The sequence below is a fragment of the Microcaecilia unicolor genome, chromosome 3 (assembly GCF_901765095.1).
Source record: "Microcaecilia unicolor chromosome 3, aMicUni1.1, whole genome shotgun sequence".
NCBI classification, from domain to species: Eukaryota; Metazoa; Chordata; class Amphibia; order Gymnophiona; family Siphonopidae; genus Microcaecilia; species Microcaecilia unicolor.
The window spans coordinates 251,414,553-251,440,908 of NC_044033.1; the positions used below are offsets into that span (position 1 = coordinate 251,414,553).

At 48.8% G+C, this 26,356-nt stretch overlaps 2 protein-coding genes across 4 annotated transcripts in view; one reads left to right on the top strand and one right to left on the bottom strand.

Moving 5' to 3' along the window:
- Window positions 1-26,356, bottom strand: part of LOC115466521 (sulfotransferase family cytosolic 2B member 1-like) — a 1,032,539-nt gene that overhangs the window by 35,665 nt on the left and 970,518 nt on the right. The gene's annotated exons all lie outside the window — the stretch shown is intronic.
- DBP (D-box binding PAR bZIP transcription factor) lies at window positions 6,078-25,047 on the top strand. Of its 3 annotated transcripts, XM_030197820.1 has the most exons (5): window positions 6,078-6,482; window positions 7,517-7,522; window positions 8,862-9,188; window positions 20,352-20,572; window positions 22,382-25,047. In XM_030197820.1, the coding sequence occupies exons 1-5, from the start codon at window positions 6,356-6,358 to the stop codon at window positions 22,595-22,597; spliced, it is 897 nt and encodes a 298-aa protein (XP_030053680.1). In that variant the 5' UTR covers window positions 6,078-6,355; the 3' UTR covers window positions 22,598-25,047. The 3 variants fall into 3 exon arrangements, with proteins under 3 accessions (XP_030053680.1, XP_030053679.1, XP_030053678.1); XM_030197819.1 differs by lacking the exon at window positions 7,517-7,522 and having other exon boundaries at window positions 6,078-6,489; XM_030197818.1 differs by lacking the exons at window positions 6,078-6,482; window positions 7,517-7,522 and adding an exon at window positions 8,425-8,513.

The following is a 26,356-nucleotide window of genomic DNA, read 5'->3' on the forward strand; positions in this document are numbered from 1 at the left end:
TCTGTCTTCTCACTGAGATGGATGTGTGCGATGGGCACTCAGGGGACTATGTCACATCTGGGACCCCACTCGCTCTCTGCGCTTTTCTGGATGATTACCCCACCACCACCACCACCCATCTCTTGCAACATTTCCTCTCCAGAGCCCTGACATCAACAGGGACCAAAGGGTCACCAAATGATCTCAGCACTTTGAAGAGATACACCACAGATCCTCACGCACTCGAGAGGGGAGAGTCAGAGCTGCCTCCTGCCAATGGAGAATTCCAAGAGACCTCCTAACCTCCGCTCTATTAACAGAAAGCATCTCAGAGGCTATCAAGAGAGATCCCAAATTCTCCATGACTCCCTCAGAGCTCCATCCTGTCAGGATAGAGACCCAAAGTGCTCTCTCCCATCAACAGAGACTGTGGAGCCCCATCCAGTGACCAGAAGAACCCAAGATCTCCATCATGCGGACAGAGACAGCCTCTACACATCCCCAAAGAGCCCAGGTGCAAAGGTTCCCCTCCCCCCTTGACTGTCCTTCCTGATCCTGTCTACTGACTCCAGATGTTCCTTCCACCCATCTTGGAAACAGCACTTTTCACTTTTCAAAGCATAGACCGTGCACCCCCCTGCCCCGCCCCCGAGCACACACACTGTGTATTAGAGGACTCCCCCTCCTCCTCACCAATGAACCTCTCAAGATATTCTATTTGAGGTTATGGGGGAGGGGGCTGTGGGGGCTCCAGTAGGTGAGCTGTGTCCTCTCTCTCTCCTCCCACCTCTGAATTTTACATTTTCTAATACAGACAATTGAAAAAATGAATGTTGTCTCCTGGGCAGGGGGAGGGATGCGGGTGCAGGTGTGATCCTTGGCTGTTATCCCGTTATGGGCTGAGAGAGTCTGTGCCATTGGGGAGGAGAGTTGAGGGCTGAGGGAAAGGAGACCTGCTTGGCCTGCTGTATTCACTGTGTGATAATAAAGGACACCTGCACTTCCTGGATGTCTCTGTGTGATAATAAAGGACACCTGCGCTTCCTGGCAGTCTTTGTTCCTAAGAGTAAAGGAGACCTGCCCTTCCCCTGCATTCCAAGACTTTGTGCCTTTGACCAATGTTCCAAAATGTCCTCAGATGACATGTGACCCGGTTCAAAGGAGTGAGATTTGAGGCCAGTCTTGGATTTAGCGTGACCTTTTGGCCAGTCCTGGATATCTGCCGACCTCATCCTGGTGCATTATGGGACCTGCAGCACTGATTTCAATGGATAGAATCATGGACTACAAGTCCCACACTGCTTTGGTTGCAAGTTTAAACCAGGACCGGCCCCAAAAGTCTCCCTCCTGGAATGGGTAACTTGGCAAATCTGTATCTGCCACCACTAATTTCAAAATGGCAAAAGCAGAGACTAAGAATCCCACAATGCACCTCATTTATAGGGATGCCAACTGGCTTCAGATTTGCCCGACAGGTTTGTTCCGGTCCCGGGTTTTACCTCAGTGCATGCAGGAATTTGTAGTTTTGATTTCCATTGTATTACTTAAGAAAAGCGAGAATACAACTCCCTGCTTGCAATGGGGGACCAGCCCTGTTGAGCAATTCTGAAGCCAGTTGGCAATCCCAGTGTTCCTGAACTGGGAGCCCAAAAAGCTTGTAGGGAAACCAGAGAACTGGAGCGGAGTCTGGGAGTAAACAAGTTTAAAGAGGCCACGGCGGGAACAAAACCAGCCTGGCTCAGCTTGTCCCTGATCACTTAGAGCCATCAGGTCACTCATTTCTAGTGCCAGCACAGGCAGGCTGGACAGGGAGGGACGGAGAGCCCAGGCCATGATTTCCTCCTTTAGTTACATATGAAAATTAGAACTACTACTCCCAACATGCCTTGGGTAAAAAAAACAGGACTGGATCGGCCTATTTGCTCGGCATAGCACTCTCTGCTACCTCACTGCTAGAGGTGGGCTCAGGGCCCGGCAAACCAGCTGCAAGAGTTCAATAAGACAAGAAGCAAAGGCAGCCTTCTGTAATGATTCTCACTGTTAATTAGTAGCTTAATTGGGTCTGGCAGCTGGATCTGTGCCAGGCTAATGCCAGCCAGGGATGTTGACCTCAGATGCCTCACCAGCCATGTGGGTGCAGCCAATCCTCCTCCTCCTCCTCCTCCCCTCCCCCTCTCCTTGCCTGGGCGTGGAGCCCACACGCTCACGTGGACTTGCAGATGTCCTGGTGGATCATTAGGGAATGAGGCTGAATCAGCAGGGCTGAAACACTCCCCCCCCCCCCACCTCTTTCCTTCTCTCTGCAATGCCCACGTCTGCCAAGGAAGGGAACAGGCAAGAAAAAAAATGCCAGGGGAGAGACGCCAGTGTGAAACCAGCACCACATGAGAAAGTGTGTTTTATCATCACAGGGCCAGCAGAGGGAGCCAAAGGCAACATGATTCCTGCCAGAGGACATATTTAGCAGTCCTGGCTAGAGATGACAGGGAGACAAATTTGTCCCCATCCCAGTGGGTTCTGTCTCCGTCTCCACCACATCCTCACAGGCCCTGTCTCCGTCCCTGCCCTCGCCCCATCCCCTTGGGCTCTGTTCTCATCTGCAGAAGCCTTGAACACTTATGATTTTATATTTAAATCTTTTTATTAAATTATAAAAAGGAAAATATGCTGTGCAACTGTTGTGTATAAATTACAAATAGAAAACATTAATAACAATGAGCAGCTACAATAACACCCCCCTACCCTTCCAACCCCAACAATAGCTGATTTCTACTACCCCAAGGAAGCCTAATCCACCCTGTTAAAATGTCCAGGGGTACAAAATACAACCCGTTCTGTATGCCATAGAGGGGAGAAATATGCCCTAGGAAGAACTGTTATGATTTTTTAATCTGTGGACGAATAAGTCAACAATCTCAGGATTCAGTCTAGCTCTCCTGTCTTTCACAGTCCTTCCTGCAATAAAAAATATGTGCTGGTAGCAGGATGTACAGTATCCCCCATGCAAATTTTGCTAGCTGTGGTCAGCATGTTTGCTTGTTTTTCCAAAACATCAAAATATTGTCATCTGCATCAATCCAACATAAATAACAGTCCAGTTCATTAACAAGCTTCAAAGTAGAAAGTGACACGGGGACAAAGTTTGTCCCCATCCTCACAGGCTCTGTTCCCATCCCTACCCCGTCCAATCTGTCCCCGTCTCCACCCCGTCCCCATGGGCTCTGTCCCCGTCCCCACAGTTATCGCAGGTCCCCGTCCCTGTGTTGGGCAGCCTCTCCCAATCATTTCCAGCAGCAGATTGGGAATATTTTTTCACAGATCTAGAGACCACTCAGTCCCTCTTGCACAGTCTCTGCTGTCTCATGGCAGGATGTATTAGACGGATACTCAGTCCTCCTGCACAGTCTCTTGTATCCAGGAGGGCTAAATGTTGCTGTAACACACAGGGACATTTGGCTCTCCTGCAGTTTCTGTTCTGCTATCTCATTGCAAGATGTGCTACAGGAACACTCGGTCCTCTTGCATAGTCCCTGCTGTTTCACAGTAGGATGTATTACAGGAAGACTCAGTCCTCCTACACAGTCCCTGCTGTTTTACGACTGGACGTGTTAGAGGAACGTTCTCCTTCCCGCACAGTCCTTGCTGTCTCATGGCAAGATGTATTAAAGGAACACTCAGCCTTCCAGCAAGGTCCCTGCTGTCTCATGTCAGGACGTGTTACAGGAACACTCAGTAACTGTTGCACAGTCCCTGCTTTGCTGCTCTCCTCTTTCTTTGGCATCTTGGCACGCAACTAGCTTCACTGTTGCCATTTTTTTTTGCTTTAATTAATTTTTTTCCAGGAATGCTTCCAGGAAATACTCCCTTCTGCCACTCTCTCTCTTCACATCCTCAGATCAAAACCGGGTCACCATGCACAGTGCTGGCCACAAATTCTCAGTTTCTGTCTTTGTGCCCCTCCATTCCTTTCCTGTCTGTCTCTCTGTTTCTTCCACTCTCTTTGTTTGCCTCTCTCTCTTCCATTGATTCCTCTCCCCACCCCTTTATCACTCCATTCTCAGCTGGCCTCATAGTTTGAGCACCTAGAGGGCAATTCTGTAAGGGAGTGTGGACTGTAGAGTGTGGAATACACGCCCATCCCTTTTGGGGTACTGTCCACATTTACATGTGGATGTGGCCATGTTGGTGCATAAATTAGCTCCTCGAAAAGACTGAATACGATGTGGGCGACCAGAAACTTTTTCTGTTCGTTTTTTGTTATGTTTTCCAATGAGTATGGGGCATGTTCTCCTTAAAGAGTGCATTGCTCTGTTCTTGATGCCTGCGCATTCACATGCTATGGGAAAGAGTGCGCACTGAGTTTGGATTTTGCTCAGTACAGGAGGAAATGCATTTCTGCTTCTCTTTCTCTGCTCTTGCACTGCAGACTGACTCTGACATCTCAGGGTTTCCAGCTCAGTTTCTGCACATTTCTATTTCTAATTTACGGTCTCTTATTCTCTGTTTCTCTCTTCTCTTTGAGAAATATGTCTCTTCTCTCTTTGGATTTTCCTCAGTACAGGATGAAATGCATTCCTGCTTCTCTTTCTCTGACCTTACACTGCAGACAGACTCTGATGTCTCAGGCTTTTCAGCTCAGTTTCAGCTAATTTGTGGTCCCTTGTTCTCTGTTTTTCTCTCTTCTCCTTGGGAAATGCATCTCTTCTCTATTTTTCACAGTTCAGGAGGAAATGCATTTCTGCCTCTCCTTCTCTGGTCTGAGGATGTCAGGGTCTGTCTGCAGTGCAAGAGCAGAGAAAGAGAAGCAGAAATGCATTTCCTCCTGTACTCAGCAAATCCAAAAGACAGAAAGAGACACCTTTCCTAAGGAGAAGAGACCAAAAACAGAGAGCAAAGGACAAATCAGAAATAGAAATGTGCAGACACAAACTGAGCTGGAAACCCTGATATGTCAGAGACTGTCTTCAGTGCAAGAGCAGAGAAAGAGAAGCAGAAATGTATTTGCTCCTGTACTGAGCAAAACCCAAAGAGAGAAAAGACATATTTCCCAAAGAGAACAGAGGAAAAACAGAATAAGGGATCACAAATTAGAAATAGAATCTGCAGACACAAACTGAGCTGGAAATCCTGAGATGTCAGGGACCAGAGATGGAGAAGCAGTAATGCATTTCCTCTTGTACATGAGAAGAAAAACAGAGAATAGAGACCACAATTTAGAAATTGAAACCTGCAGACATAAACTCCAACATGTGACAGTCTGCAGTGCAAGAGCAGAGAAACAGAAATGTCTCTCTCCTCTCTCTGGATTTTGATCAGTACAGGAGGAAATGCATTTCTGCTTCTCCTCTCTGGTGCTGACATCTCAGGGTTTCCAGCTCAGTTTGTTGTCTGGTTCTATTTCAAATTTGTGACTCCTTATTCTGTATCTGATGAGAGTCTGTCCGTGTTCTGTGTGAGCAAGGAGTGGGTTCTGCTAGAGATCTGTTAGTCTTTGACTGCTTCAGTTTTCCCTAGAGGTAGTGCATTGGGGTTCTAGGCCCAGTCCTGTTTTTTAGAGCGAGTCCTGGTAGTTGAGTTGTTATGGTATGGCAGATCTGTTCCAATTTTTGCTGACATTTCTCTTAGTGTGACAGAGTGGAGAGGGCAGAATCTGAAGATTATAGATGTGTGTTTTTGTTTTTTAATTTATTGTTTTGCCTGGGGAGCATCCTGGCTCTGCTCTGCTGTGCATATGGGGTTTCTAGTTGCAGATCTGGGGTTGCAGGGCTTGGGGTTAATTAGAGGACCCCAGAGGATCAGTGAATTGATTCTCCTGATCAATTTAATAGTAGTTTGATTAAAGGGGAGGAGCATCATGAGCCACTTTAAAGCTCCCAGTGTCTCACACACACATAATCAGCTCTTTCTACCTCTCAGCCTCCTAGACAGGTGACACATGCAGAGCCATGTGCTGCTGGCCCGCCCCCCCGGGCGACGCCCTTCCTAATCCCCGCCGCTCCAATGGTTGTGTCAGCACAGGCCCCGCCCCACCCACCTTCCATTGGTGAAATCTAGGTCAGGGCCCGCCTCCCTCTCCTGCCATGGCCCTGCCGCATGACTGTGCTACACGGTGCAGCTCCAGCACTCAACCCTGGTGGATGCAGATGGGGTGGGGGGGGCCAGCTGGCCGCTGATTGGCTGAGAGCAGCAGCTGGGAGCAGCATCCCAGGCCCCTGGACCACTTTGCAGAAGCACATGGAGAGCCCTGGAGCTGGCCAGCATCTGGGCTACCGGTTGCCCCCCTTCTGAGCCTTCTGCCAGTGTTTGGGTTTCTACTCCTGCTGAGCTGAGTCCTGGCCTTTTGCACGCGGATTTGGCAGGTATAGGGGCTTCGGAGATGGCCCGGCCACAGGGCCAGATGAGTGGAGGGGCAGAGAGGCCTCAGGGAATAGGGCTGGTGAATTTGAAAAACGTTCTGCAGGGGGGGCCCCCGAAGGGCCAGGAGCGCAGGACCAAGGAGTCGGGCTGCGGGTGAGTGTACCAGGAATTGGGGGGGGGGGGGGGGGGGGGGGGGGACCTGGACCTGCAACTGAACTGCCTGTGTTTGTACGTCCATGTCACATCGTGTGCCTTTCCACCCATCTGCCTGGCTGGCTGTCTCCCATGCTTGTTTTAGGGTGACCCTCTCGGTATGTCTCTACCTCCTCCTTAGGGTCTGTCTCTTATTCTGTAGTGTGTGTGGAGGGGGGGGGGGGGTACTTGCTAGTAGGTGCACTCTCTTTTAGCAGTGTCTGCCCTCCCTACTGATTGCTGAGAGCATTATCAGTGTGGGGAGAGGAGAGAAAAAGAGACAAGCTGAGAGACTGCAGAGATGGTGAGAGCATTTGCTTAGCTCTCTTGTCTCGTTTTAGCTATGCTGGTGGGTTTGTGAAAAGTGCCAGGGGGCAGGTCCAGGGTTGGGGATTAGAATTTGGGAGCACCCCTCACTTCCTCGTATGCCATCATGGCAGCCCTGGTATTTTAAATATGTTCTGGGGGGGGGGGGGGGGCGTCAACTAGGGCAGCCTGTCAATTTTTTCAAACCCTTAAATGCCCTTGTGGCTGCCACTTTGGGTCTTCTTCTCTCCCCTACCCCATCCAGTACTGAGGGGTTGCACATTGTCAGCAGGCTGCAGCTCCCTTTGATAGATCCAGAGAACATCTTGCTGAATCTCTGGGTATCCTGATTTCATTCCTCTCTGGCTCAAGTGAAAGCTGTCACAGCCTCTGAACAAATATTGGGGGGGGGGGGGGGGGATGATATATGTATGCAGTTTTTATGCAGGCTACATCTCTTGCTTTTACATCTCTCCATCCCTGTGCTCATGCTTTAATCATATGTGCTGTATTCATACTTTACATATATTTATTTAGATTTTGCTCACACCTTTTTCAGTAGTAGCTCAAGGTGAGTTAGATTCAGGTACACTGGATATTTCTCTGCCCCAGGAGGGCTCACAATCTAAGTTTGTACCTGAGGCAATGGAGGGTTAAGTGACTTGCCCAAGATCACAAGGAGCAGCGGGTGGGATTTGAACCGGCCACCTCTGGATTGCAAGACCGGTGCTCTAACCACTAGGCCACTCCTCCACGCCATATATTGGTGTAATGCCTTCATGGGGCTCCAATGAAGATGCGCTGTGCAGCTGTTTGTGCTGTGTGTATCAGTGTGATAGCTACATGGGGGCTCTAATAAAGATCTGCTATCAGTGGTCTGTGCTGCGTTCATACTTTACATGTATCATCTCCATGGGGCTCTGATTAAATCCGCTCTTCAGCTGTCTGTACTGTATTTATGCTTTACATGTGTCACTGTAACATCTTGTCTCAACATTTTTTTGTCAATTTTGAAGACAGTTGTTATTATTGTCTGTTTTGTTTATGTTTTGTGATATGAATACTGTGAATGTTTTGTTTTGTAAACCATCTAGTTAGAGGTGGTATAGAAAATTTTAAATAAATAAATAAATCTTCAAAGTCAGTTGCAAGGCAATATGTGTGATAGAACAGTACAGGAGCACCTTTCCTCCAACCTCTGGTTTAAAGAATGGCCATAGGCAAAGTCTTGCCCTCGCTTTCAGTGTGATGTGAAATGAAACTTAGTGATGAAAGGTTTGTTTCAAATTTTGAAGGGGGGGGGGGGGAATGAGGACTCTAGTGGTACAGGCTGGCCTACAGGATGACTGGCGGGTTCCTTAGGAAAATCCCCAGGGTGGGGGAGCAGGAACTCCGCAACTCTCGGGGTTTCATAGGTGCTGAGGCATTGCTTCACTGGCTCCTGGAATCAGCCACGTGTGGCTGGCGCTGCTGCCGTGTGCCTAGCTTATGCAATTAGGGTGGTGTGTGACTGACACTGGGAGGGCCCTGTGCCAGGAAGGTTTTTAATCAAAATATTACAAAGCATTAAGCGGGTTTCAGGTATCTTAAGCACCACCCAGGGACCATTGCAGTCCTGCAGGAAGATGTCCTTACATCAGACATGACTTCCTTAGGGAGGGAGAGGCCGGCAAATCCAGGTGAACTCAGACTGAGGCCTACTTTTCACCTGGTGCATGTAGGGAAATGTAGTTTCTCCTTTTTTAATGGCAAATCAAGCTGCTAGCTCGTTATGTACCCTACGGGGTGTAGGGGGGGGGGGGGGGGGGGGGGGGGGGGGATCTCACCTCTGCCTAGCCATTATTATTTATAAGACTAATAATCAGTTTTTATATACCATCCTGATCCATAGCTCTAGATCCTTTACATCTCTGTATGTGTCTTTTTGTTTTGCAACGCAATTTCATGTTTCACATGCACACCTCCTGTTTCAGCGTCTGCAGATCTTTGAAGTTTCTTGTGTGTCTCTCCCCCCCCCCCCCCAACAGGTGTCATGAAAGAACGGAAGCTGGACGAGGACGTCGGAAGCCTGCGACCCTTACAGTGTGCGTTTCTGGGCTCGCTGCTGTGGGAGCGCACCCTTCCGTTCAACGAGATAGAGTACGTGGACCTGGATGAGTTTTTGCTGGAGAACGGGCTGCCCCCGAGCCCATCCCACCAGCCCTTCTCCTCAGCTAACCTCACGCCACCCCCCTCCAACCAGTCGGTGGCAGAGCTCAGCCGGCCGGCGTCCTGCGCCTCCTCCGTCTCCGCTTGTTCCTCGCCGGCGCAGTGTCTGACGGGAATCGATTCGGAGCCCAGCAGCGGAAAAGGAGGTAAGGTCCGACTCAGATTATTATGCTACGAACTCTGCGTGTGATCCTGGGTGAGCCCGCGTAATCACGCTTATAAAGGAAGCGATTATTTGGCAATTATTCTTGCTGATAGCAGGAGTGGAGGTAACGATTGTATTCTGTCTCTCAGCACAATTTTCTCAGCAAAGCCTAATAATGGTGAGACCCTCTGCCAGACACTGAGAGTCACTGTTATTCATAAAGGCTCTCAGGGTTCTGTTCTTGGTCCCCTCCTCTTTTCTATCTACACTTCTTCCCTTGGCTCATAAATCTCATCCCATGGCTTTTCCTACCATCTCTATGCTGATGACTCCCAAATCTACCTTTCTACCCCTGATATCTCACCTTGCATCCAAACCAAAGTTTCAGCGTGCTTGTCTGACATTGCTGTCTGGATGTCTCAACGCCACCTGAAATTAAACATGACCAAAACCGAGCTTCTCATTTTCCCCCCCAAACCCACCCCCCCCCTCCCCCCGTTTCTATTTCTCTTGATGGCTCTCTCATTCTCCCTGTCTCCTCAGCTCGAAACCTTGGGGTCATCTTTGACTCTTCTCTCTCCTTCTCTGCTCATATCCAGCAGATTGCCAAGACCTGTCGTTTCTTTCTTTACAACATCCGTAAAATCCGCCCCTTTCTTTCCGAGCACTCTACCAAAACCCACATCCACACCCTTGTCACCTCTCGTTTAGACTACTGCAATCTGCTTCTTGCTGGCCTCCCACATAGTCACCTCTCCCCTCTCCAGTCCGTTCAAACTCTGCTGCCCGTCTCATCTTCCGTCAGGGTCGCTTTACTCATACTACCCCTCTCCTCAAGACCCTTCACTGGCTCCCTATCCGTTTTCCGCATCCTGTTCAAACTTCTTCTACTAACCTATAAATGTACTCACTCTGCTGCTCCCCAGTATCTCTCCACACTCGTCCTTCCCTACACCCCTTCCCGTGCACTCCGCTCCATGGATAAATCCTTCTTATCTGTTCCCTTCTCCACTACTGCCAACTCCAGACTTCGCGCCTTCTGTCTCGCTGCACCCTACGCCTGGAATAAACTTCCTGAGCCCCTACGTCTTGCCCCATCCTTGGCCACCTTTAAATCTAGACTGAAAGCCCACCTCTTTAACATTGCTTTTGACTCGTAACCACTTGTAACCACTCGCCTCCACCTACCCTCCTCTCTTCCTTCCCGTTCACATTGATTTGATTACTTTATTTTTTTTTGTCTATTAGATTGTAAGCTCTTTGAGCAGGGACTGTCTTTCTTCTATGTTTGTGCAGCGCTGCGTATGCCTTGTAGCGCTATAGAAATGCTAAATAGTAATAGTAGTAGTGGTGTCAGTGGCTCTTGCGATTAGGCTTTGCTGAGAAAATTGAGGTGAGAGAGAGAATACAACTGTTGCCTCCAGTCCTGCTTTCAGCAAGAATAACCGCCCCCAAAAATCTGCAGGCCATAAAGAGTTAACCAGTGCTCACTGTTTAATTCAGCCAGAAAAACAACAAGTGTGCTCTAGGAGGTCTAATCAATATGGCAGCTGGGCAGGATGCTAGCATTCAGAGCAGGGTGGGCGGAGTGACTGGTCAGTGTTAGTGCACAGCAATGTAAGAGGAGTCATTTACCTGTTTTGGTGCAGGGTGCGTTGTATCACTGAATGCGCCCACATGCATCGAGGTTTAAGCACTCACAGCTTATGCTCTTTTTCTGTGCAGTGTTAATAATTTTTGCTCCATTTCGTAAATGTGGCTCCTGAACACAACCACCTTGCATACAGGCAGTCTGTCCATCTTACCTGAGGACACCAGCATGTCTGGTGGGATTGCCATGGTCTTATAACCTGTTTGGTCCCGGTCTTGTCCCCAGTGCTTATATCCTGCCTCTATGAAGTGTGTGGATTTGGGGGGAGGGAGTTAGTGCATCATGAAAATCTAGTGAACCCTGAAATCCTACCTGTGCAGGTCCGTTAATCGGTATTCTCTGGTGTCATATGACGGTTTAGGGAGATCCAGTTACATTCTGGTTCTGACCGGGCACGTGGGCTTAGCTGAGGAAGGGTCAGAGCAGTGTTGGGGTGGTGGTGTTAGTGGGGCCTTTAATTACTCTGGAAGGGGGAGGGACATGAGACTGCACTAGGTGTCAGTGCCTTGACCCCGCTCCCTGTCCAAACCTTCCAGAAAGGATTATGCATGTACACCCATGCTGTTCAAGTCCGGCCTGCTGCCAGTACATCTTAGGAAAATAGCCAGAGTGGAGGGGGGGGGGAGCAGGAATACTACACTGCTCAGGGCTTCAGAGGCAGTGAGATGTTAGGTCAGTGGGACAAGGAGGTTGTGAGCTCCATTAATCCTTCCTGCCCCCCCCCAGGAGGTCCCAGAGGGATTAGGAAGGGGGGTGGGGGGCTTCTATGAATGGCTCCCATTCCTCTCTCTCTCTCTCAGAAACCACCTCTTTTTCTCTCTACTCTATCCATCCCCCTCGGTTTCCCTTATTTCTCTCTCCCTTCGTGTCCACTGTCCGTGGATTCATCACCTCTCTGGGCTGGCTGATGCACTCCTCCTCCCTGTCCTGCTCTGAGTGGAAGGGGGTTTGGGGGAGAATACCCTGCCTGCCCTTAGAAATGAGTTCACCTCCTGGAAGACTTGCACCCACCCAGACTGAGAAGGGGTAGAACAGACCCAGTGGAAGCAGGAAACACAAACCCATTGCTCAATCACCCCCCCCCCCCCAAGGGTCTATCCTCTGCCTCTGATCCCTGCTCTTGGCCAGGGTCTGAGTGGAAGTTTGGGGTGAGGTTATCTACATAGGGGTCTCTCTGGATCTCTTGGGGTGAGGAAGGACATGTTTGTATTTCTGAGAGTGGGGGGGGGGGGGGGGGAGCTTCCGTTAAAGGTCTTTATGTGTATTTCAGGAGGGGGGACATAAGTACTTTTTAGGTAAATGCTTTTTCCTGGCTCATGCCTGCAGGCGACTGACAGCAGGAAGGGGCGGGGGGGGGGGGGGGTAATAGCTGAGGTGGAGAGAGAGGGGAAGGCAAACCTCCTAAATAAACGGGTTAACAGTTCAGGCACAGCAGTAAGTGGACCATACAGCAGCCCTGCTTGTGCACAGATTTACTGACTGAAATGGGTAATGTGCCCCCTTCCTGGTGTGAGGGGCTCCTGGGCACAGTGTGGAAAGACTTGAACTCAAACGTACTGAAAGGTGGTCTTCATATGGGACTTCTGAATAAGATCAGGCGAGGTTTCAGCTGTATTAAGGGGGGTGGAGGGCGCTTGCCCCTGCTAACTTGACTTTTTTGTGAGTCATCTTGCTGCCCCACGAGCTCCCTAGCTGACTCACTTTGTTGCCCTGAGACGCAGAGACTGGGTTACATCTGCGCCTTTCCTGAGTTGAACTGGGCTGTTGTGGGAGGGGGAAGAGGCTGCTGATGGCTCTGTCTGCACACTCGGGCCCACGTGCTGCCTTCTGAGGGCCGCCCAGGCAGGTGGATTTCTACACCGCACAGACAGTTTCGGGCACGTCATCCTGCCTGTCACTGCCAGGGGCCATCACAGCAATTGGGAGGTTGGGATGTGATGGAAGGACTGTCCCGGTCAGAGACATAAACACAGTTGTATGTCTGGGGTCTGTGTGGGCCTCTCTGTTTCAGCTAGGGTTGCCAACTGGCCGGCTTTTGAAAGGCTAGGCCGGCTGCCAGTAGGACCTTCAAACTGGCAATTGAAAAACCATTTTTTTGGGCTTCAGTGATTCAAGGCTGGTCTCCACAGCACAATAAAAATATCATTAAAATTATTTTGTAGAATCCTTTGACGAATCCTCTTATATGGATGTGAGGTCTGGGATTTTTCATTAACCCAAAACTACAGCGAAAGGAAGGGAAACCTGTAACCTCACTTCAACACCTCATATACACAGAAACCCTAATCCCAAGGCAAAAATATATTCAAATTCTGGTGTCACCTCAGTAAGAGGGAGGGTCTGTGTCTGCCTTGCCAATGTCCACGCCAACTCAGGTCACAGTCAGCTGAGCCAGTGGACCTCCGTCCTGGCCTCTTTCTTCTCCCTCAACCCCCTCCCCACCGCCCCACAGTCTGCGTCTACTTACACGAGTCACTCGCTGTTTCCACGTTCTTCCAGACTCCGGCAAGGGTTGACGCTCAAGGCTGTGGCCTGACTCTTGCTGTAACTTCCAGTTTCCGGCTCAGCAGGCTGCAGCGGCAGAGGCAGCCTGTCAATCATTACCGGAGCCCGGACTGGCGAAAAGCACAGCCACCGTGCGTGAGCAACTGCACCTCAGGCTCGGCCCTCGTTTTACTATAGCGCCAAACCAAAGGCAAGTTGGACATTGAGGGGGAGTCGACCGAGTAGTAGTGTAAAAAAAAATTAAGACAAGTGTAAATAGATGTGGAGTGTGTGGGAGGAAGGGGGGACTCAGGGGAGGGATGGGAACATAGAGAAGTAATGCTAGGCAGAGGTAGTCTAGGGACCAGGCAATGCTGGACAGGGGTGTGAGAATGAGAGAGGGGCCTGCGGAAGGCAACGCTGGACAGGGGTGTGAGAATGAGAGAGGGGCCTGGGGAAGGCAACGCTGGACAGGGGTGCGAGAATGAGAGAGGGGCCTGGGGAGGGCAACGCTGGACAGGGGTGCAAGAATGAGAGAGGGGCCTGGGGAGGGCAACACTGGACATGGGTGTGAGAATGAGAGAGGGGCCTCGGGAGGGCAATGCTGGACAGGGGTGTGAGAAACAGTAGGTGTAGCAAGGGACTTGGGGCGGAGAGAGGGAGGGGGTTGTGTTGTTTTTTTTGCTGTTAAAAAGTAAGCAACTCTAATTTCAGGAAGAGGGTGTATGTGTACATTTGTGTGTTTCTGGGGGTGTCTGTGTGTATAGAGCTGTGTGTGGCTGGGGTTTGTGAGACCTGTGTCGGTCCCTGTATTTAAGGGACAGGATATGTGTGTGTATTTGTGTGTTTCTGGGGTGTCTGTGTGTTTAGTTGTGGGTGTCTCCATGTATCTCCGATGTGTGTGTAGCTCAGTATGGCTGGGGTTTGTGTAGACATGTGTAGGTCTCTGTAATTCAGAGTAAAGGGTGTGTGTGTATATGTGTGTATGTGTATATACACACCTCCCCGCTCCCCCCGTTTTCTATTTCTGTTGATGGCTCTCTCATTCTCCCTGTCTCCTCAGCTCGAAACCTTGGGGTCATCTTTGACTCTTCTCTCTCCTTCTCTGCTCATATCCAGCAGATTGCCAAGACCTGTCGTTTCTTTCTTTACAACATCCGTAAAATCCGCCCCTTTCTTTCCGAGCACTCTACCAAAACCCTCATCCACACCCTTGTCACCTCTCGTTTAGACTACTGCAATCTGCTTCTTGCTGGCCTCCCACTTAGTCACCTCTCCCCTCTCCAGTCGGTTCAAAACTCCGCTGCCCGTCTCATCTTCCGCCAGGGTCGCTTTACTCATACTACCCCTCTCCTCAAGACCCTTCACTGGCTCCCTATCCATTTTCGCATCCTGTTCAACTTCTTCTACTAACCTATAAATGTACTCACTCTGCTGCTCCCCAGTATCTCTCCACACTCGTCCTTCCCTACACCCCTTCTCGTGCACTCCGCTCCATGGATAAATCCTTCTTATCTGTTCCCTTCTCCACTACTGCCAACTCCAGACTTCGCGCCTTCTGTCTCGCTGCACCCTACGCCTGGAATAAACTTCCTGAGCCCCTACGTCTTGCCCCATCCTTGGCCACCTTTAAATCTAGATTGAAAGCCCACCTCTTTGACATTGCTTTTGACTCGTAACCACTCGCCTCCACCTACCCTCCTCTCCTCCTTCCTGTACACATTAATTGATTTGATTTGCTTACTTTATATTTTTTTGTCTATTAGATTGTAAGCTCTTTGAGCAGGGACTGTCTTTCTTCTATGTTTGTGCAGCGCTGCGTACGCCTTGTAGCACTATAGAAATGCTAAATAGTAGTAGTAGTAGTGTATATACACATTTGTGTATTTCTGAGGGTGTCTTTGTGTGTATCAGATGTGTGTTTATCGCTATGTATGGGGGTTGTGTGCAAACCTGTGTGGACCTCTGTATTTCAGGGAGGGCGTATGTATATATTTGTGTGTTTCTGGGGGTGGCTGTGTGTATCTTTCTGTATTTCTGGGGTTTGTGGGTCTCTGTATTTTAGGGTGAGGGTGTGTGTGTGTGTTTATTTGTGTATTTCTGCAGGTATCTGTGTGTGTATCTTTGTATGGCTGGGGTTTGTGTAGACCTGCGTGGTCTCTGTATTTCAGGATGGGTGTGTGTGTGTGTATATGTAGTTGTGTATTTCTGTGGGTGGGTGTCTGTATGTCTCTGATGCGTGTATCTCGTCATGTGTAGGGGTTTTTCCTATGTTCTCTGTATTTCAGGGAGGTGGGGTGTGTATATTTGTGTGCTTTGGGGGAGTCAGAGTGGAGGAGCCTAGTGGTTAGTGCAGTGGACTTTGATCCTGTGGAACTGAGTTCGATTCCCACTGCAGCTCCTTGTGACGCTGGGCAAGTCACTTAACCCTCCATTGCCCCAGGTACAAAATAAGTACCTGTATATATGTAAACCGCTTTCAGAAAGGCGGTAGATCAAGTCCCATTTCCCTTTCCCCGTATATATATAACTATGCATGTATCTGTGTATCTCTGATGTGTTCTGACCCCCCCCCCTTCCGAAACAAAGAGACAGGTACATCACTACAATAGGGGGTCAAGCACTACCATCTTGAAAAATGACAGCACTGGAGGCAGGCAGGCAGGCGTGATCAGATGTGGGGTGGGGGGATTAGGAAACCAGAGGACTGTCGGGGGGGGGGAGTCAGGGAGATTTTCGAGGGGTAATCAGGAGAGAGTGTTGTGGTGTTTGGGGCTACCGGAATGTCTGGGGGGGGGGGTTGACCGGGGTCACCATTAGCTTGCATTGAAGAACAATGCTTAAGGGGCTCCTCCATTAAAAGAGGGTGTTTTGGGGGGGGGGGGGGGGGGGGGGAAGGGTCCTTAGCTGCTCATTGGTCTACATATGGCTATAGCAGTAAAGTGAGGAGGAGAGCTTGTGGCCTTGAGGCTTAAGGGCTTTGGGGTTGGGGTGACACACGTAAAACCGACATGCCAGTAAAGTTATTTCAGTCCAACAGGTTTACAGCTTATAGTGCAGAATGGCTGGGGAGGGGGACAGGCTGTCAGCGTAGGGGGTTACTGGAGAAAAAGTGACAGCATTTTGGCTCTGGGGGCCGGTGGCTCTTTATGTATGTGAGAGTGTTTGGGGGGGGGGGGGGTACAGGCTCAGATCATAGGGCTGAGGAAAGGACATTGTCTTGGGGGCTGAAGGGGGGGGGGCAGGCTTTCAGCTCAGGGCACTCTAATGGGCAGTGAAGGCTTTCAGATGTGGGGGTTAGCGAGGGTGTGACAAATTTATTTATTGGGATTTATTAACCGTGTTTATGAAGAAACTAGTAAAAAAGGCCCGTTTCTGAAAGAAATGAAACGGGCGCTAGTAAGGTTGTCCTCTAATGGCAATTATGTTTTTAAGGGAACTCTTAGGAGAGAGTATGTGTGAGAGAGAGTGAGTATGTGTGAGACAGTGAGTGAGTATGTGTGGAGAGAAAGAGTGTGTGTCAGAGAGAGAGAGTGTGTGATTGAGACACAGAATGTGTGTGTCTGTCTGTGTGAGTGAGAGAGAGTGTAGTGTGTGTCCCGTGTGCACCAATTATGCTCTCTCCCCTGCATTAATTCATTCATCCATATTCAGCAAACATCCTCTGTGCCCTTCCCCCTTCATCCATCGTGGTGCAGCGTCTCTCCCCTGCCCCCTCCATCCATCATGGTGCAGCAATTCTCTGTCCCTTGCCCTCCCCCCCCCAGGGCCTCCCTCCCTCCATCTCTCTCCCCTCTGAGTTCCAGGCCCCCCTCCCTCCCCTTCGAGTTCCAGGACCCCCTCCCTCCCCTCTGAGTTTCATGCCCCCCATTCTCGTTCGAGTTCCACACCCCCACGCCTCCCTCCCTCCCCTTCGAGTTCCAGGACCCTCCCCTTCGACTTGCAGGGCCCCCTCTCTCCTCCGACTTCCACGCCCCCGTGCCTCCCTTCCTCTCTCTCTCTGCCCTCCAAGCACGACCTGTCCTCCGGCAGCCCCTCGCCTTCCTAAGTGCTGGCTGTATTTTAAAAATTCTTTACCTTGGGGTGCGGCGTCCACAGTGAAGGCGAGCGGCGCGTCAGACTGCCTTTGCATGTGTCTCAGCTCTGGTCCCGCTCTCATTTCCTGTTTCCGGAAGGGCGGGACCAGAGGCAGAGCTGAGACACATGTGAAGGCAATTTGAAGCGCCGCTTGCCTTCACTGTGGACGCCGCACCCCAAGGTAAAGAATTTTTAAAATATAGCCAGCACTTAGGAGCCAACAAATAGGTGGGAAAATGTGGGATTCAAATGTAACAAATAAATAATAACAGAACTACCGCGAAACACTATCAAAAATATATACAATTAACAGCGGTGGAATTCAAATACCAGAGATATAACACTAATGATACACCTAATAAGCATTAGAACATTCCAAGACTCAGCTTCTTATCTTTCCACCTAAACCAACCTCTCCTCTTCCCCCATTCTCTATTTCTGTGGATAAAACTCTCATCCTTCCTGTCTCATCAGCTCGTAACCTTGGGGTCATTTTCGACTCCTCCCTCTCCTTCTCTGCACATATTCAGCAGACTGCTAAAACCTGTAGTTTCTTTCTCTATAATATCACCGAAATTCGCCCTTTCCTTTCTGAGCACACTACCAGAACCCTCATCCACACTCTTACCACCTCTCGCTTAGACTATTGCAACATGGTTCTCACAGGTCTCCCACTAAGCCATCTCTCTCCTCTTCAATCTGTTCAAAATTCTGCTGCACGACTAATATTCTGCCAGTGTCGTTATGCTAATATTAGCCCTCTCCTCAAGTCACTTCACTGGCTTCCTATCTATTTTCGCATACAGTTCAAACTCCTCTTATTGACCTATAAGTGCATTCACTCTGCAGCTCCTCAGTACCTTTCCACTCTCATCTCTCCCTACATTCCTCCTCGGGAACTACATTCACTGGGTAAATCTCTCTTATCTGCACCCTTCTCCTCCACTGCTAACTCCAGACTCCGTTCCTTTTACCTTGCTGCACCATATGCCTGGAATAGACTTCCTGAGCCGGTAGGTCAAGCTCCAACTCTGGCCATCTTCAAATCTAAGCTAAAAGCCCACCTTTTTGATGCTGCTTTTAACTCCTAACCCTTATTCATTTGTTCAGAACCCTTATTTTATCATCCTCATTTTAATATTCCCTTATCTCTTGTTTGTCCTGTTTGTCCTAATTAGATTGTAAGCTCTGTCGAGCAGGGACTGTCTCTTCATGTTCAAGTGTACAGCGCTGTGTACGTCTAGTAGCGCTATAGAAATGATAAATAGTAGTAGTAGTAACATTCAAATACATAGATACGATGCTAAAGATTTTCTACAATACGTTCTTACCATATAGATGAGGGACCAATATGATGGGAACAAGATGCCTGGTACAGAGTCAATTGGGATAATTTGATGGTTAGTAAGGAACTGATCTAAGTTAGTCTAGGTGCAGAATGGGTGTATAGTCAGTCACCCTATGTATTAAAGGCTTGGGAGAAGAGCCAGGCTTTTACCTGCTTCCTGAACTAGAGGTAGTCTCAAGTTAGACCTAGCCCCTCTGGGAGTAAATTCCAGAGCGTGGGGGCTACTCCTGAGAAGGCTCGCTGGTGGGTATCACATCGTACAATTTCTTTTGACGAGGGAACAGAGAGTGATGATCTTAAGAGGTCTCAAAGGTGTTTAAAGGGTTAACTTATTCTTTACGTAGTCTGGCCCATTTTGTCTTAGGACCTTGAAAATCAAACAGAGTTTTAAATGTAGCCCTGTATGGTACCTGGTAGCCATTATAGCTTTCACAGGAAGGGTGTGATGCGGTCACTCCGTTTGCAGCCTTCTATTAGTCTTGCTGCAGCTTCTGAATTAGTTGGAGCTGATACAAACTCTTTTTGCTTTGGCCAGTGTACAGGGCATTGCAGTAGTCTAATCCTGATGTTATCGTGACATGGACCTTTGTGGTCAGACTCGTCTTTTCAATATACGGAGAGAGATTTCGTAGCTGCCGTAGGCGATGAGAGACAATTTTTAAAGGTTGTTTAAATCTGGGGGATCAGAGCGAGCGATGAGTCGAGCAGTATCCCAAGAGTCCTGACCTGTGATTTTAGGGGGAAGTTTATACTTCCCAAAAGGTGTTTTGAAGTTGGGTATTTCTGCACTTGTGTTTGGTATCCAAAGAATCTCTTGTTTGATTTGGGTTTAAGGCAAAGTTTTGTTATTCTTTGCCCATTCCTGAGTTGCAATTAGGCAGACAGTCAGTTTACTCAGAGCTGTGGGTAGATCTGGTTCAACGGGTATGAGTAGTTGCAATTAGGACTGAGGGGGTGGGGGTGGGGGGTCAAGGTTGCATGTTGTCAGTTTGGTGGTGGTGGAGGGGAATGCCTGTCCTCCCTCACACAGTTGTGATCTTAAGAGTCCACCTCTGTCCTCCTCTGCACCAGCAGCTGCGGCTCTGTATATATCTAGATACAAATTCGCACAGCTGTATGTGCCGATCACGTGTGTACATGTTTATGTGTGCCTGCAGCGTGAGTGCGTGCCTGTGAGCATGACTGTGTCTCTCTCCACGTGCGGGCACTTGAGAGTACCAGCCACACGTGGGGTTCCCACCTCTCTCAGGAATGTGCCGGGCCCCCATCCAGCTCTTCCAGCACATGTTCCAGCTGGGTCCTCCCACAGGCAGTAACGTCTCTCTCCCCCCCCCCCCCCCCCCCCCCCATACCTTTCATTCCTGCACTGTCATGTACCTAACGGTGTCTTACAAAGCCTTCACGCAGGGGCGTTGGGAAGAGGGAGGGGTGTATTTCTTCTGGCTTTTTTGATGGGATTAGAAATACGTGGATAACATTTTTAAGCAGCAAAGAGATAACTAGAAATGAAGAACCTTTTTATTTGCCCGCCGTGGGAAGAATTGTCGTACACGCTGGTCTGCACTGGGTTAAGTGGGCTTTTCTCCCATTACCTCTCATTCCAGGTCCAGTGACTCCAGTCTCTCGCAAGGCCTCCAGCCCCATCGACCCTACCGCTGTGGAGGTGATGATGAATTTCAACCCCGACCCGGTGGACCTGGTCTTGTCCAGCGTTCCAGGCCACGAGACCTTCGACCCCAGGAAGCATCGGTTCTCTGAGGAAGAGCTGAAGCCACAGCCCATCGTTAAAAAGGCCCGGAAGATTCATGTGCCGGAGAACCAGAAGGTGAGGGGGGAGGGGGCTTGTGCATTTTACGAGTTTATGTTTTAATGACTTTGTAACTCTGGCAGCCCCTGTACAAATTAAAGAGGCCGGGGAGGAAAGTTTCCTGAATTTAAATGTTACAGACAACAGTGCAGTATACAGAGAAGTATACAGAGACATGCAGATCAGGCATCCAGTGACACTGAGCTGAGGAGATGCAGAGACAGAACCAGAGGGACAAGCAAGATAACCAGAGAACTGGAGAGAGATAAAAGGGACAGCAAACTACTTTAGAAACTCTGATGATTATGTGAGACAGGTCTTAAGAGATCAAATGCTCGCTGTATGCAGATGCTGAGGACTTTTCAGAAAAAGCCAAAATATCCGACAAACAAATTCAGGTTTTAGCTAAATCACCAAAAACACAGCACACTGTGCAGACCCCAGCCTGAGAGGAAAAGAGTCTGGATATTTTAAATGTGATACAAAGACACTACAAGAAAATGATCTAAGAGGCCAAAAGAAAACCCTGGACAAATGCAGCCCTACCCCTACCCCTTCCCAATAAAACTAGCATTAAAATTAGTAAAATCATTTGACAAATCCTCTTATATGGATGTGAGGTCTGGGATTTTCCATTAACCCAAAATTACACAGAAAGGAACGGAAACCTGTAACCAGGGGCATAGCTACGGGAGGGTACGGGGGCCTGGGCCCCCCGCAAATTTCATCCGAGCCCCTGGTTTGGCTGGCGGGGGTCCCCAACCCCCGGTAGCTGAAGCCTCCTTCAGCGTGGTCTCCAGCGCAGCTGCGTTCGCTGCCTGCCCCCTGCTCTTCTTTCTTCTGTGCACATTGACGCTCAGCGGTCTCCGGCACAGCCGCATTCGCTGCCTGCCCCCTGCTCTTTCTTGCTCCTCCTGTGGACGTGAACGCCCTCTTTAGCCTACCCTAAAACTGGCCGTACCTTTTATTGTCATTTTAGTATAACTCCTGTTAATGACCGTTACATCTTTTCCCTTTTTAAAATTCTTAGTCAGGTCCACCCTTGTTCACATAGGTGTGTTAACTTTTTAATATGGAAATTGCATCTTATTAGAGGAAATAAAAGGGATCTGTGTTGTATAAGGCAAAAATTCATCTTCTTGAATAGGGGAGTTTTTTATTTACTTTGCCAGAGAATGTGGTAAAGGCAGTTAGCTTAGCGGGGTTTTAAAAAAGGGTTGGCCGGCTTCCTAAAGGAAAAGTCCATAGACCATTATTAAAATAGACTTGGGGAAACTCCACTGCTTATTTCTGGGATGAGCAGCATAAAATGTTTTGTACTTTTTTGGGATCTTGCCAGGTATTTGTGGCCTGGGTTGGCCACTGGTGGAGACGGGATGCTGGGCTAGATGGACCTTTGGTCTGTTTCAGTGTGGCAATACTTATGTACCTGCACAAAATTATCTAGCCAAGAAATTTACCTAAACCTTAGCAGAAGTAGAGAGACTGCAAAGAACAGAGAGATGCACACAGAAGGATGTGGAGAAGATTAGAGATGCAGAGAGTGCTACAGAGCAGACAGAGGAGAGGGGGGGAGAGACATGCATTTCGACAGGCAGCGAGACAAGCACAGATATGTATGTAAGACAGAAATAGAGAGGTGTACAGAGAGACACAGAGGTAGGTACAGTGAATGAGAGAGAGAGAGAGAGAAAGTCTACCAAATATAGAAAAAGCAAGAAGAGGCAGGAGCAAGAGACAGAGCCTGGCACGACACTGAGTCCTCATAACTGCTGCTGATACAGTTAAAACGTTTCCCTTTAATTTCTCTTCCTGCCTCCTCTCCAGGATGACAAGTATTGGAGCCGACGCAGCAAGAACAATGAGGCGGCCAAGAGGTCGCGGGACGCCCGGCGGCTGAAGGAGAACCAGATCAGCGTGCGGGCGGCCTTCCTGGAAAAGGAGAACGCTGTCCTGCGGCAGGAGGTTGCACACATCCGGCAGGAGCTTTTGCGTTACCGCTCCATCCTCTCTAAATACGAGACGCAGCATGGTGCCTTGTGAGGGGGAAGGGGTGCAGTGGTGCCGCCCCAGTGACTTTGGAGGGTAAGGCGGCAGAAAGGACGCGCACAACCCCTCCGTCATCGTTCTAGTGACTGTACCCAACAGTTGGGCTGGCAAAAATTTGGGAGGTGGCGGGGAATGGGTGTGAGAAAATGGGGACAGACTGGTTTCCATTCAAAGCCTCTTCCTCTCCTTGCCATCTCAAGTCACCCATCACCTATTCCTTCTGACCTATAAACCTCTCTCTGCCCTGGGGCTTTCGTGGGAGTGGTGCGGCCCTTGTGCAAAAATGGATATCGCCACAGGTACGCACATCACAAGGGCTCGCTCCACGTTGGCTTGTGGAGGTTTGAAACTCCCCCTGAAGGAGACTATCGCCGTGCCTGTCCTTACCTACAATTTCTCCCCAGTGGCCTATCATACTATCAGCGGGATCGGGGGAGAATGAGAAAAATAGAGCGGGAGGGGCTAAGAAAGTGGTGGGATTTGGTATTCAGAGGGGGATTTTGAAAGACTGGTGAGCATAGGCTGGGGCGGGAAGCTTATGCCACAAAATTCCTCTGCCTCCCCCCCCCCCCAGTTCATACGTGGCTCATGGTGGCATTGTCCCGAACTGGAACTGCCTCTCAGCATTCAGAATAAGCAACATGCTTGTTTCCCTTCTCGGTGAAGAAACAGCCAGCGTTTTGGCCCTTCCAAAGTAAAAACCCAAATTCCCACGGGACAATCAGAAGAGATTAAAAATTGTTTCAGACTCCCCCAATACCAGTTTGAGCACAGTGGATGATCCGGGGGTTCACACTGCCTTAGGGCTGGAGAAGTACATTTCTCCCCCTCCTCAATGGAAAGGAAGTAGATATCCCACGTTACAGGGGGGCATGAATTGGACTGAGGTGGCTAGAGTCTGAAAGAGATTAAAACGTGGCCCCCAGCTGCAATTGGGAGACTAGGTGTTAACGGGGGTACCAGATTCATTTGGGTAACCAGTAACAGGCTCCTGGGTTATGCTGGGAAATTGGGATCTACGACTCCCTACATTTCATGGAAAGGGGGTGGGGTGGGTGGAGGTAGAATGAGGGTCAATCGGCGTCTTGGCCACAAGGGCTACCAGTTTGCTCTTTGCCATCTGGACAGCTTCTTGGTTCTGATTCTGTCCCCATCACTAGCTTTCCTGACAAAACTACAATACACACCCTTCTCTTTGATGCCAAGTGCTACTCAGGCCACATCTGGATAGACCGTACAGGTCTTTATCTGCCGTCATTTACTATGTTACTGTATGTATCCTTACCACAGCTTAAGGACTGGTGGTACCAGAGAGGAAGCTTTGGCCAAGAGGAGGAAGCACAGGGGAAAGATTGAGGGTTGAGGGCGGACGAGCTCATTCCTGTCAGGGTCTGCATTGTATATCATGTGTATTAAAAGTTGCCTAGGTTAGAACGTGTCGAGCACCAAAACAGGATAGCAAGATCTTAAGGCTATAATCTGCATGGCACAAGGGACCAAGCCATAGAAAGCAATCATGCCACCTCCAATGAACATATTCCTGTGTTCAGGTAATGGTTACTGCTTGGATGAGGCGTCACCAAGACCTTGCTGTCTGAACGGCTGAGGACAATCAAAGTATGGCAGCCACAGCTTGGGCATATAAACTGTACCAAATGTAGACCTCCCACCAACCTCAACATCACTGGCTTTGCTGAACATAAGCACATTGTCTTTGGTGATAGGTCATGCACAGTTGGAAGTAGGTTTAATGGGCCAATGCCCCCCATGACTCAGCATAGAGGTAGGAGACACTGTCCCCTCCGAACTAGTTCTGACCCAATTGTCCCAGCTAGGTGTTGAGACACCCCCCTCTGAACCAGTACTGACCCAGTGTCCAACTAGGTGTTCGGGGACCCTCTCCCCTCTGAACCAGTACTGATCCAGTGTCCTAGCAAGGTGTTAGGGGACCCTTTCCTCTCTGAACCAGTTCTGACCCAGTGTCCAATTAGGTGTTAGGGGACTTTCTCCCTTCTGAACCAGTACTGAACCAGTGTCCCAGCGTGGTGTTAGGTGACCCTCTCCCCTCTGAACCAGTATTGATCCAGTGTCCCAGCGTCGTGTTAAGGGACTCTCTCCCCTCTGAACCAGTTCTGACCCAGTGTCCCAGCATGGTGATAGGGAGTGCTCTGCCACTGAGCTGGGCACTCACTTCTGCCCCTTGTATAGACCCTGGGCTACGTTTTGCAGGTGATGAATGAATTCCTACACCAGTCTGACACAACTGAACCCCACAGGAGGCAGGCAGAGAGGAAAGAGTTCTGTTCTTGGGGGTGAGGATAGTTTGGTATCTACAAAAGGAATTTACTATATATAGACCTATAAATATGTATTTATTTCCTCCGTATGATTTTTTTTTTGTAATTTTACAAAGCAATAAGGAACTTGTAAGGTATGTAAAAAAACAAAAACCGCACAAGCAGGGTCTTGGAGGGGAAAGGGAAGTTTTCTTATCCCCCCCCCCCCCCCCCCAAAAAAAACAAAACAAAACAAAACAATTTTCTCTCTGGGCATATGAAATCTGTTCTTTAGGAGAAGAGAGGAAAGGAGTGTATGTACATATGAATCTAAATATATTTATGTTTTCCTTATTTGAATTTCTCCTTTGCTACAGCCACAGCAAACCTCCCCTTATCCACTTGGTGAAAATTGTTCAGCCTCTTTGCTCCCTCCATTTGCTCCTCTGCCGCCACAAAAGCAGAGTCCACCCCTTTTGAAGCTGGTTGTTATCCCATGAGCTACAGCTGGAAACAAGAAAGGGCTCTAGGCCTTAAATATTTATCCCGTTTACCCACAAGCCTCTACGTTCCCTCTCCGTGATGTACTGCAGTTGCTTTACCAAGAAGCTGCCCTTGCCCCTTCCTTTCCTAAGGCAGCTAGACAAATCATCAGCCTGAAGCAATGTTCATTTGGGGTGGTGGGTCTGTTGGCCATTTTCAACGTCTTGGTGCTTTCTGACAACACATGTATTAAAGCGGGTTTTGCACTAAAATGGGAGGGGAGGTTTTGTTTTTAGGTGGATGGTTAGTTTTATTTTCCTTTTTGTAAAATACTTTTCCCCCAGGTGTTTCCCCGTTTAACACTGTTGACTAGTGTTACAGATTTTGTGCAGACACAGACCCTTCGCCTCGATGGTGTGGTACTGTGGAAAAAATAAAATTTATTTTTGAAGAAAGAAATAGTCCAGCTCTGTTTTAAAACAATTCTGTTGTTACGTCTGTTTTCTTATCATAATTACTGCACAGGTTTTTATGGTTTGGCACCTTGGACTCTGTCTAATGGAAATTTTTAAATCCTGTTTACAATTGTAAAAATAAAGACAAAACATTATATATCTATTAAAGAGATATGATAAAATTTCAAAAGAATTACATTCTGCATGTCTGATTCTTATCTGTTCCTTGGTAAGGAAGGGGGATTTTAAAATACCGTCAGGTAACTGGAATGGGGTTGACACGAATTGCTTGTTTACTCTTTCCAAAAATACAAGAACTAGAGGGCATGCAATGAAGCTATAAAGTAGTAAATTTCAAATGAACCGGAGAAATATTTCTTCACTCAACGTATAATTAAACTCTGGAATTCGTTGCCAGGGAACGTGGTAAAAGCAGTTAGCTTAGCAGGGTTTAAAAAAAAGGTTTGGATAATTTCCTAATAGAAAAGTCCACAAGCCATTATTAAGATGAACTTGGGAAAATCATTTCTAGGTTAAGC